Source organism: Mercenaria mercenaria, chromosome 1 (genome assembly GCF_021730395.1).
Source record: "Mercenaria mercenaria strain notata chromosome 1, MADL_Memer_1, whole genome shotgun sequence".
In the NCBI taxonomy this organism is placed as follows: domain Eukaryota; kingdom Metazoa; phylum Mollusca; class Bivalvia; order Venerida; family Veneridae; genus Mercenaria; species Mercenaria mercenaria.
Genome location: NC_069361.1, coordinates 1,290,276 through 1,302,348, shown reverse-complemented (window position 1 = coordinate 1,302,348; position 12,073 = coordinate 1,290,276). Strand labels below are relative to the sequence as shown.

The 12,073-nt window shown below is 32.4% G+C and overlaps 1 protein-coding gene across 1 annotated transcript in view; it reads left to right on the top strand.

Moving 5' to 3' along the window:
* Positions 1–542: 542 nt before the first annotated feature.
* LOC123524835 (ESF1 homolog) overlaps positions 543–12,073 on the top strand; it is a 47,219-nt gene continuing 35,688 nt past the window's right edge. The window contains exons 1-4 of the mRNA XM_053537737.1: positions 543–643; positions 6,920–7,663; positions 8,598–8,726; positions 9,546–9,712. Coding sequence (XP_053393712.1) covers positions 6,949–7,663; positions 8,598–8,726; positions 9,546–9,712 — 1,011 coding nt within the window. The 5' untranslated portion in view covers positions 543–643; positions 6,920–6,948. The remainder of the gene's footprint in view (positions 644–6,919; positions 7,664–8,597; positions 8,727–9,545; positions 9,713–12,073) is intronic.

Sequence of the window (12,073 nt, the reverse complement as noted above, 5' to 3'; positions counted from 1 at the left end):
AGGAAGCCATCCAGTAGTTCCAGCTGGCTTACGGAAGGTCGGTGATTCTACCCAGATGTCCGCTCATGATGAAATAATGCACGAATGGGCACATGGGGTCTTCCTCCACCATCAAAGCTGGAAAGTCGCCATATGACCTATAATTGTGTTGGTGCGACGTTAAACCCAACAAAAAAAATAAATAATAACTAAACTGAAATTTCCATTCTTTGTAAGAGGGCCATTTCAGTAGTGCCCTTTCTCAATAGCATTGCGTTTTCCTTTACTCATCTGCGTTCCAGAATCCCTGTGTAACATTCTATCGAAATAGGTATATTTCTATTGCATGCTACATAAAAATAGCAGCATAAGAATTTTATGTCTGAAAAAGAGACATTAAGAAGCAAAAAGGAGTAAATGCAGAGTGTTGTATTTTTTGCAGTGTAGCTTTCTTATGTAAAGAACAAAACCCCTTTTTCTTTTTTCTATAGTAACGATTAGTCCTTTTTGGGAATATAAGTCTCTGAAAATCTAATATTAATTTAGTGGTATTTAACCTCTGCCGAAAAAAAAAATAACTCCATGATTTTGCGATAAAAATAAAACAAGTGTATCCAAATTATGCATGCGTCTGCTCATCCCGATTAATTACATGCTGTTTCCGGTAAGAAGATTTTTGTGTTTCTGTGTTAATTTTGCCATTTTCTTATTTTGTTGCTTTTTATTTTGTTGTTTTCAGATGCTGCTAATAGGTCTTAGCTTAATATACTCAAAATCCCTTACATCTACATCTATGCGGTACATCGTCTCAGTCACTCTTGATCAAAGGGAAGTATACTGGGTATACCAATTACCGGGATATACATATTACCGTGAATGTCCTGTTTTGATACTTAACATGAAAATTGCTTTACAATTTTTCTTTCATTATTCATGCTCAATGTGCTTAGATTTTTAGCAAAACTATTTTTGAAAATTGGAGTGTCTTTCTTTTTATTTCTCACTGATCCCAGAAATTAAGGAATTCAGCTAAGGGACTGGTCATTATGGTAAATCTTTGCAATTTTTCTCCGCAAATTTTCAATGACATTGCTTATTTCTGCCATATCTCTTTCATATTTAGTTTGGCCCATTGTAAAATAGAAATGCTGTCTTTGTCTTAGATCAATTTAACAACTTCTTTAGATTGAAAGTTGAAATTCACGGTAATAGGTATATGCAAGAAAATGCTAAAATTACCCACCTCTGTTCTTTGAATGACAGTAGTGGAACTTTTATCTGAGGTTCTGACGATTTTTTGGCCAAAAGTCTAAAGCTAAAATATAAATTAATTAAACAGAATAAAATTTATCTTTTAATACAATCATTTTGTTATAAATAGAGTCCATTGAATATAAGACTCACGGTAATTGGTATACCCAGTATAACAGTTTTCCCATAGACTTACATTGTAATGTTTTGGGTTATAGCCCTTTCCTAACTTTTAAACTTTTGATGCCACCTACCCAGGGTGAAAGAACTATTCAAGACCTAAAAGAAAACAGCCAGAAATATACATGTTGACCGTCATTTTTGTGCACTTTTTTCACCCGCAAGTCAGTAACCCCCAGTCCGGCAGTGAATTTTTGTTTATGTTACGCGCATATAGCCAATCTGCGCATTTGGTAAATCGCGCAGCGCAAATAACCAATTTGTTATCTGCGCAACGATTTGTAAATCGGGCAACCTTATATATTTCTTATATGCGCAGGGCAACTGTCTTGCGCGTTTGGTAAATGAGTCTGCGCTTTTAACATATGGATGATATCTCCCGATAAAATTGAATACCATTAGAGTGTTAAACTTTTACACAAAATTGTAAAACTGACGGTGATCAGGCACGCGTAAAGGTGTGAATTTGTAAAGAAAAAGAAAAACATTTTTTTAAGTAAATGAGCGTATTTATGCGGTAATTTCAATGAGATTCTCACGTCCCTGGTAGTTTATGGCCTATAAATTTCTGTTGACGACGGTATTAAGAGTCATTTGTCATAGGTGTTAAAAAACATTAAAATGATACAAAATATCCCAAATATTTAATAACACAAGTATTTTTTTTATTTATTTTTATACTTTTTTTAACTTTAAAACGCCGTAGCCTGTGCGGGATGTCGATCCTGCGCTAATAGAAAATCTGGAAATTACTCTGATAATATGCATATCTGCCATGCATATCTGCCATAAACCATGCTAACTTTTACATTGTTTAACAATTACAGACTGATATTGCAAATCTTGGTTTTAATAATGTGTCATAAATTATTTTCAAAATCATTAAATTCCCGGGAGTCGGTCACCTGGTTTCAATACCTGCAATATGATACAATATGCAATAAAACTCAAACATGCGTAAAGGTGTGATTTCCGTCATAAGAGTAGAAAAAAAAAATAGAAAGAAGCGTGATTTCCGTCATAACGAGAAAAACCCTATAGTTTTAGTCTGTAATCGTAAATCAAAGTAAAAGTTAATATGATTTATAAAAGATATTCAAGTTATCAGAGTAATTTCCAGATTTATTATTAGCGCAGACACACATCTTGCGCAGATAAAAAATGTAATATTTCGTTCTTGTTATGACAGAAATCACTCTTTTTCTATTCATTTTTCTACAGTATTCATTTAAAAGTTACATAAATAGTATGTTTTATGAATGAAATATATCTGAAATACAGTGTAATTTCAAATTCTGCTATGAGCGCAGGACCGACCTGCCACACAAGTTACAGGTGTAACATTATAGATCCATTTTGATTTGTAAAAAAACCCTATAGTTTTAGTCTGTAATCGTAAATCAAAGTAAAAGTTAATATGATTTATAAAAAATATTCAAGTTATCAGAGTAATTTCCAGATTTATTATTAGCGCAGACACACATCTTGCGCAGATAAAAAATGTAATATTTCGTTCTCGTTATGACAGAAATCACTCTTTTTCTATTCATTTTTCTACAGTATTCATTTGAAAGTTACATAAATAGTATGTTTTATGAATGAAATATATCTGAAATACAGTGTAATTTCAAACTTTGCTATTAGCGCAGGACCGACCTGCCACGCAAGTTACAGGTGTAACATTATAGATCCATTTTGATTTGTAAAAAAAACCTATAGTTTTAGTCTGTAATCAAATGCCTACTCTTTATTCAATCGATTTTGTACTATAAAAAAATAATAATAATAATAATAATAATATAGATAAGATCTGTAAGAATTTTCTTTTAATTCTGTGACTTTTTTATTTCATCTTTTATCTTAGACATGTTGAGAGATATGCTCCCGTTGGTAGAAAGAATATTATTGGGAAATTTCAAGATATTTCAATATAATAAAAACGATATTTTGCTAAGTGTGTGCTCGGGTGAAGTAGAAAATTTTAAAAATAGCCTAAAACACACCAGGGGACGACGTGTGCAAGCTGGAGGAAATCACACCTTCACGCATGTTTGGGTTTTATTGCATCTTGTATAAGATTGGAAGTATTGAAACCTGGTGACCGACTGCCGTGAATTTACTGATGTAGAAACAAATTTATGACACCTAATTTAAGTACCGAGATATTCAGCATTTGACATCTATATTTATTAATAAATTGACCAACTGCATGATTTATCAAACACGAAATGCAAATTTCTGATATATAAAGTTACATTTGTTATTTGCGCTGCGCATTTGGTAAATCGGGCAGGTTAGATTTATCCTACGCAACGATTGGTAAATCGTTGCGCATATAACCAACGTACAAAAATTTGTTATATGGGTGGTTTTCAAAATAATGAAGCAAAAGTGTGACATAGGGGTTGAAAATTCAAACTTATTTCTTATGGTGGTCACCTATTTTTTATTATAGCAAATACTTCAAATTTGAAGGAAATAACTTTGGGGAAGTGTTGAGAAATGCCAATCAGAAAATATGACAGCCTTTAATTCGAAAGTTCAGTGAATTTCCAGTAAGGTGTGTGATAAATGTTGCATGGTGTTATGACAAGGAAATATGTAAAACAGAAATTTTTTCAACATAAATTATAAGTAATGGGTGTATGTGTATGGTTTGAAACTTATTTAATCATATGTTTGTGGACATTGGTTTTTAAAATCACCCTTTCTGCAAAAATTTGACATGAAAATAAAACTTTACCTAGAAAAGTTGTTGCTGAATGCAAAATAACTATCATATAATTATAAAACCAACTTTTTTCTGACATGTTGCATGTTTATAAACCACATGCCAAATTTCAAGAATGTCCAGTAATTCTAATTTCTAGAATTGTCTACTCAAAATTGAGTTATTTTAAAGATGCACAGGGGACACATACTGAAGATCAGTGTAATATTCATCCATTATTAGTTTTCTATTCATAAAAAGACTACTGGTAATAAACTTCAGACAAACACTATCAAAAAATAGTTTATTCCACAAAATAACTACAAAATTGAAAATTTTCACTACAAAAACATGAAAATTCAACAAAATGTAATGCTTTAAATGAAAAATAAGTGACTTTATACATAACTAACAAATTGAAATCATTTAATTTACATGAACTGCTTATTCATATTAGAAAAATGACAAAATACCATGCATGATAAAATGGAATAGTAAAATTCATACATACTTTATAATGTTACTAAAAAGGGTGCACAGGGGACAAATTGTATCAAAATATTTATTCATAGAATATGTTCATGGTAAGTAAAATTCTTTTAACTACATAATATTTACTAGTGAACATTTACATATTTAGGTAAACTTAAGAGCTTAAGAAGCAATAAAATTGATATTTCCACTTTTAAACTTGAAAATTGGCAACTTCGGAAAAAATGCAAACAATGAATTTTTAATTGTCCAGGGTTTCTTATAATGCTAAATTATCAAGTAATGCCTAAATTTTGCATACACACTGCTAAGAATATAGAAATGCCACCACAAATTACAGTAATGCTATGATAATTGATATATGTCAAAAAAAGGGTGCACAGGGGACATCACTTTTGGCCTTGTGAATGTTTAACAGTCAGTAATATGTGAAGTTGAAGGCTGCTTTTGTATCTGTTCTAACTCCCTTTCAAGGAAAATAAAGTAAAATCCCATTTTATTTAAAGAATAAAAGAAATCTGACACATAACAACTGAAAAGGTGCACAGGGGACATTTTTAGGAGTATAGACATTCATCAAGTTTCTGAGAAAGTCGATTTATTAAAGAAAAAAATCATACTGTGCTTTCACAGCTGAAAGGATAAACATCTTAGAAAAACATTAAGACTTTAGAAAAGTAATAGGGTTATGAAACTGTAGTGTTCAACATTTAAATTTAGTATTTTTTTTCACTATTTTTCGTGAAAAGGGTTCCATCACAAGATGTGAAATATTGGTAACAATAAGATGTAGTTAATGAAAAGAAGTATTTTATTTAAATGTGCAGAGTTTAAGTTACATTAAAAAGCCAAAGCTGTAACAATAAATCATGGTTTTAAAAAGTAAACCTCAGTTGAAAACTATACTTCATGTAAAATGTCACACTTTTTTGGGTGCACAGGGGACAAAATTAGCTATATAATTTAATATAACTTTAAAACTGCTTGAGCCATCAAGATAAAATTGCACACATTTATTGAGTACATTGATTTGGATATATTTTGCTCCAAAACACATTCTAAAACTGAACTGAATTAAAGTAAGGTGAGAGAGAAGAAAAAGCTTCATTATTTTGAAAACCACCCATATGCTCTGCGCGTTTGGTAAATAGCGCAGATTGGTTATTTGCGCTCAACATTTACATTTCATGAAAATACCAAATCACTAAAACAAGCAAAATTTTCAAACAAAATACACTTCAAATATTTTTTCCTCCATTAATCATGGCTTAGAACTTCAATTTAAGAATTAAAACAGTTTTCAAACATATTCAACAGATATTTGATTATTTCACCAATGAGGGACCACTTTACATCTTAAATATAGTCTCGAAATACCATATACTTTTTCAACCAATCAAATGCCCTGTTAGTTATTTCCGTTTGACCTCTTGACTGTTACGCGATGGGTGGTTACATTGACCATATCGACATTACGGATAAATCCCGTTTTCCGGTATTTCCGTAAATAGGGTCAGGGGGGCTGGCGAGATTAACCGATATAAAGACCGTGTACAATATTAGCAATTATTTTTGCCAGAAGATAAGGATTTAGGAAAGTTCTTTATTTCTCATAATGGAAATTTTTATACTATTCTACGACCTCGGCAACATCTTTTTTGCAAAAATATTCTGTTTACCTTGAAAAATGCACATCAAACAAGAAAATCGCGGTTAATTAGCATGTTTGTTTAATAATATACGAGCCGCTGTATTGATCAGTAATAATTTACTGGAAATAAAGAAATAACAATCTGTTTTAATTGCAATTTATTTGAGCATCCTTAAAAGAAAATGATTTTAATGATCAAACACCTACAACCCGGAACCGCGAAATTTTGTATGTTGCCTAATTATTAAACTGACACATTATCCAGTGCTCTGGATATGTATGATACTTAATTAAATTTACAAATACAAAAATTTAAACTTGCAAACAAAACCAACTTTACCATAAATCATCAGAGGTTCCGTTCCGTACGTGTTTTTAGACCCACCCAATAAAACGCTCTTCAAGAGGAGGTTAAAAAAGCACGGCCCAAAATGTAAACACATAACAGTTGACAAAATTGTCCAATTTTCGCTGATATTTTTAAGCTGGGAAAAATGTTTGAAGCTCTACGTTGGTGTATATTACGCACCCCTTTGAGAAAATGAAAAAATCGTAAAAAAACTGCGTAATATATTCGAGTTTTTACGGTAATTTTTAATGCATTTGACTCTCATATTGTGTGCCTGCATTGACATTGCATCCTTTTCTTTTTTCAGGTATCTGAGAAAATAAAAACTTGAGAGAAATGGATGACATATTGAGAGACAAGAGGTTTGCCCATGTGGCTAAAGACCCGAGATTTCGCAAAATGCCAGTTGGTGAGCGGAAAGTGAAGATAGATAAAAGGTTTAAAGGAATGTTTAAAGATAAAAGGTTTAAGTTAAAATATTCTGTGGATAAAAGGGGCAAACCAGTCAATCTGACTACCAACGAGAATCTGAAGAAATATTATGAGTTATCTGACAAGGATAGTTCAGACAGTGATGGAAATGAAGATGATAAAGTTGAAAGACATTCAACTGATTCAAGTGAAACTGAAAAAGTGGTTAAACATGAAAACAATCTGAAAGGTACAATCAAGAAAAAGAAAAAGAATTTCAACAAAGCTGATAGTAGATCTCAGAAAAAAACATCCTTGAATAAACCCTTACAAGATAAATTGGGTTTTAATGAAACAGATGACACTTCTGAATCAGACAGTAACAGTGAAACAGATACCAATAGAAAAGGAAAGAAAAACAAAGTGTCATATTCTACAGATTCAAGATTTCAATCAAAGTTACTCAACACAAACATTAAAACAGTCAAAGCCAGAAAAGAAGGGAAGGATTTGATTTTGAATTCTGATAAACCAAATATTGACAATGAATCAGATGAAGAAAAGTTTGAAGTGGATAATGATTCAGATGAAAATGCTTCTGATGCAGAAGACTCAGATTATGAAGAGAAAAAACCATTTGGTATGCACACTTCTATGTATTGATGAGATGACTTTATAAATTCATATGGGTGGGCCGGTGGTCTAGTGGTAACACGCTTGACTGTCAATCCAGAGGTCCGGGGTTGAAATCCCGGTCCAGGCACTGGAAATTTCTGAGATGCTCTTGAGTGTCTCCCACCTAACTTAGAAGCCTGTACTGGTTCTTCCCAGGAAATACAGCTTTGCATGTATCGATGCTATACACCGGGCACGTTAAAGAACCAGACTGTCTATTCGCAAAGAGCTAGGCTAAGTTAGCTGGGCAGGCCTGTATCTAAAAAGTTCTCTCTATCTGTTCTGGGGGCTTTATCTCACTCTGTCCTTCTGGTCAGATCGCTCTGTGTCTGTACTAGTAGAGGATGAATTTCGCGCCCTGTGTGGCTGCGTTTGCTATATGTAAAGCATATTTGAACATGTTTATCATGAAAAGGGCGCTATATAAATCTGGTATAATAATAATTAAATGATATTTGGAAATCTTATGCTTTGTGTTCAACTGATTGCGTTTTGTTTTTCTGTAGATGTATACTTAGATCTCAAATGGTAAAATTTATGTTATTTCATAGGGTATGAAAATTTGCCATTTTACAACCTAAAAATGGCACTTTCTTATGACGCATTAGGGAGAAAAACCATTGTTTTGTGCACTATACATTTCATAAGTTATTAGGCTCTAAGTTTCATTGTTTACTTTCTGGTACATTTGATTAAGACAATTAAATGCAAATTTATAAATAAGTTGTAAAATCTAATCAGTTGATAGAATTTTAGTTTCATAATTTTATGAATTTAATGTATCAAATGTACTATTTATTACATTTTGGTCAACTCATTTTTACTCAGTAGTGACAAGGACTTGAAAAAGATGTGTGTTCAATAAGGTGGAGGCAATCACAATTTTAATTTACTTGTAGGCAATGACAGTGGTGTGGACTTTGCAAGAGGGGAAGGAAATATCTACAGCAGTTCTAGTGATGATGATGATGATGATGATGATGAGAGTGGTTCCAACAGTGATGACAGTGATGGTCAAGATGTGTCAAGTAAGTGAAAATTTGATTTAAAATCATGACTGCAGCATCCACTTCTGGTATACAAATGTAGCAAACTTTATTCCAAGCAACTTTGATAATTGTTTCAGTGCTTAAGTCTAAGTTATTTGATTTCTAAATGACACTAGATATAAAGATGGTAATATTCATATTTTCCTTTGTGTATGTAAACTGCTTGTGTATGTTTGATAAAATGTGTTTAAGCAAACATTCACAAATATGTGGTAGAAAGTGAAAAAGCAAATAATCTACAATAATATTCATACAGTCAGGTTATATCTTATTGTATGTATACAAAAAAATCTAGTGTTGATGACCTGTCTGAAAATTGTGGTTGTAATAATTGTTGTATGAAAGTGAATCATCACTGATTCTATCATTTACAGTCAATGAATTACAAACTGCCTATATACATTATATTGAAGAGTATATGATTTGAATGATTGTTTCTCACTAGGTTGTGTTGGGGCAAGTCAGACTTAGCATTAACTTATCCATGTTTTTCTTAAATCACCTGGTTATCATGCATTTGATATAGTCAGGATTTCGTGTTCAATACTGCAGAAGCGACCATTCAATAACAAATATACGTTATTGTTTTTAATTAGGGAAACCATTGTGTGCAATTGAAATTTTAGATTGCAACCATCTTAACAATATGACTTGCCTGACAGATTTTTGACTTTCAGGGGCTAGTGGGCAACTCCTTATTTCTAACACTGAAATTGTGAGAAAAAACTTTCTGTCTTGATCTACAGAAAACTGGCATGTACATACTATCATGCATATGCTCACAAATAATTATTTCAGAATTTGATCATAAATGGGGTGAAGTAGATGACAATGTTATATCACTGGAAGAGGCGACATTACGACTGGCTGTGTGTAACATGGACTGGGACAGAATGAAAGCCAAGGATATCTACGTCCTCCTTAACTCATTCAAACCTTCTGATGGAATAATCAAGTCTGTCAAAGTATGTTCATGTATTTTCATGAATAATTCTATGTTTGATTGTTTTATTACATTATCATACATGTTGGTCACTCAAAGAGGTGATTTTGGCAATTTATGATAACAAATTTGATAGTAGAGTTTACAGACTTCAGGAAAAGTCTTTTGTTTTTTGCCATCATTGAAAACAAATGTTATAATATAGTTTTATTTTACTTCAGATAAATGACTGTCATTGAACAGATCTAGTAAGTGAAAAGCAAAAATAAACGTAATGTCATTTTTTGTTCTTAAATTTTTCTTTGTCATGGATTACTTATGACAGCTGTATTAGGTGAAGAAATATTGGCACTTTGGACATTGCATTTATTCAAAATTTGTCTGTGATAGATGAGGGTGACATTTAGTGTATCAGTAAATGACAAATTCTCTGAGTTTTTTTTTACCTAATCCTGCTGTAGTATTTTTTATCAGTGTCTGTATGCATGTATGATTTTGAGAGTTGCTGGTGATGCATTGTACATTGATTGGTTGTTTGACAGAATGAAAATCTTGCTTACTGATAATATCAGTATCATAGTCTAGTTTAAAGTGCCTTCTCTATAAATTCTTTTTATAGTTTCAAATCCATATGTACTGATACTTGATTTGTACTACCAGCTGTCAAACTGCCCATGAAACCGATGAACTTTGTATTATATATTAGGATATCCATATAAACCAAAATCTGCCACTAATAAAGTAAAAGCAGGGCGTAAATATCACTTTTACTGGATTTTACAACATCCCAGAAACAGTTGACTTTCTGCAAGTATTTGCTCTACCTCAAAATAAACTTCAAGTTTGGAAAATGCAGTCCATTCTTGTGTATGTTTCATTTTCAACAAAGTATCTCATAACAATATTATAAGAACCTTTATGGGTTGAACAGAAGGTGCAGATGGAAATATCTGGCTCGAGGGTAACTGTTTAGGCAGTATTGAGACTTTGCCGAGATATTGCAAAACAATTACACTAGAGCCAGATATTTCTATACACACCTTAAACCAGTGATGACTCTTTTTTTTGCATGCTGTATTCTTTAATTGAAATTGAAAAAATGAAGTAAAACAAATGTTTTTCTTTTGGGCACCTTTTTATTATAGTAGTTGTGAATTTATGCATTCATTCATAAATTGCAGCACGTGAGTCATCTTACACCTGGTGTTCTGTTTCACTCAGCTAGGTCAGAGTTATGGTCCTTCATTTAAAGGGAAAGGCAATGTTGTTTTGATGTTAATTCCATCTGCTGGGATTTTTTTAATCATTTGAAGAACTGAAAGAATTTTCATAATCGACTCATTTTTAGCTCATCTGATTTTTTGAAAAAAAATGATGAGTTATTGTCATCACTTGAGCGGTTGTCGGCGTCTGCGTCGGCGTTGCCTGGTTAAGTTTTATGTTTAGGTCAGCTTTTCTCCTAAACTATCAAAGCTATTGCTTTGAAACTTGGAATACTTGTTCACCATCATAAGCTGACCCTGTATAGCAAGAAACATAACTCCATCTTGCTTTTTGCAAGATTTATGGCCCCTTTTGTACTTAGAAAATATCAGATTTCTTGGTTAAGTTTTATGTTTAGGTCAACTTTTCTCCTAAACTATCAAAGCTATTGCTTTGAAACTTGGAATACTTGTTCACCATCATAAGCAGACCCTGTACATCAAGAAACATAACTCCATCTTGCTTTTTGCAAGATATATTGCCCCTTTTGGACTTAGAAAATCAGTTTTCTTGGTTAAGTTTTATGTTTAGGTCAGCTTTTATCCTAAACTATCAAAGCTATTGCTTTAAAACGTGCAACACTTGTTCACCATCATAAGTTGACCCTGTACAGCAAGAACCATAACTCCATCCTGCTTTTTGCAAGATTTATGGCCCCTTTTGGACTTAGAAAATATCAGATTTCTTGGTTAAGTTTTATGTTTAGGTCAACTTTTTCTCTTAAACTATCTAAGCTATTGCTTTGAAACTTGCAACACTTGTTCACCATCATAAGCTGACCCTGTACAGCAAGCAACATAACTCCATCCTGCTTTTTGCAATAATTATTGCCCCTTTTGGACTTAGAAAATCATTTTCTTGGTTGAGTATTATGTTTAAGTCAACTTTTCTCATAAACTATCAAAGCTATTGCTTTAAAACTTGCAATAGTTTTTCACCATCATAAGTGGACACTGTACATCAAGAAACATAACTTTATTCTGCTTTTTCTAATACACAAAAAAAATCAGATGAGCGTCAGCACCCGCAAGGCGGTGCTCTTGTTAAGAAAGTTGTGAGCACTTCAATATTTGATAAAAAAAAAAATGACTGCCATTTTGTTTCCATGGCGACAAAAAAC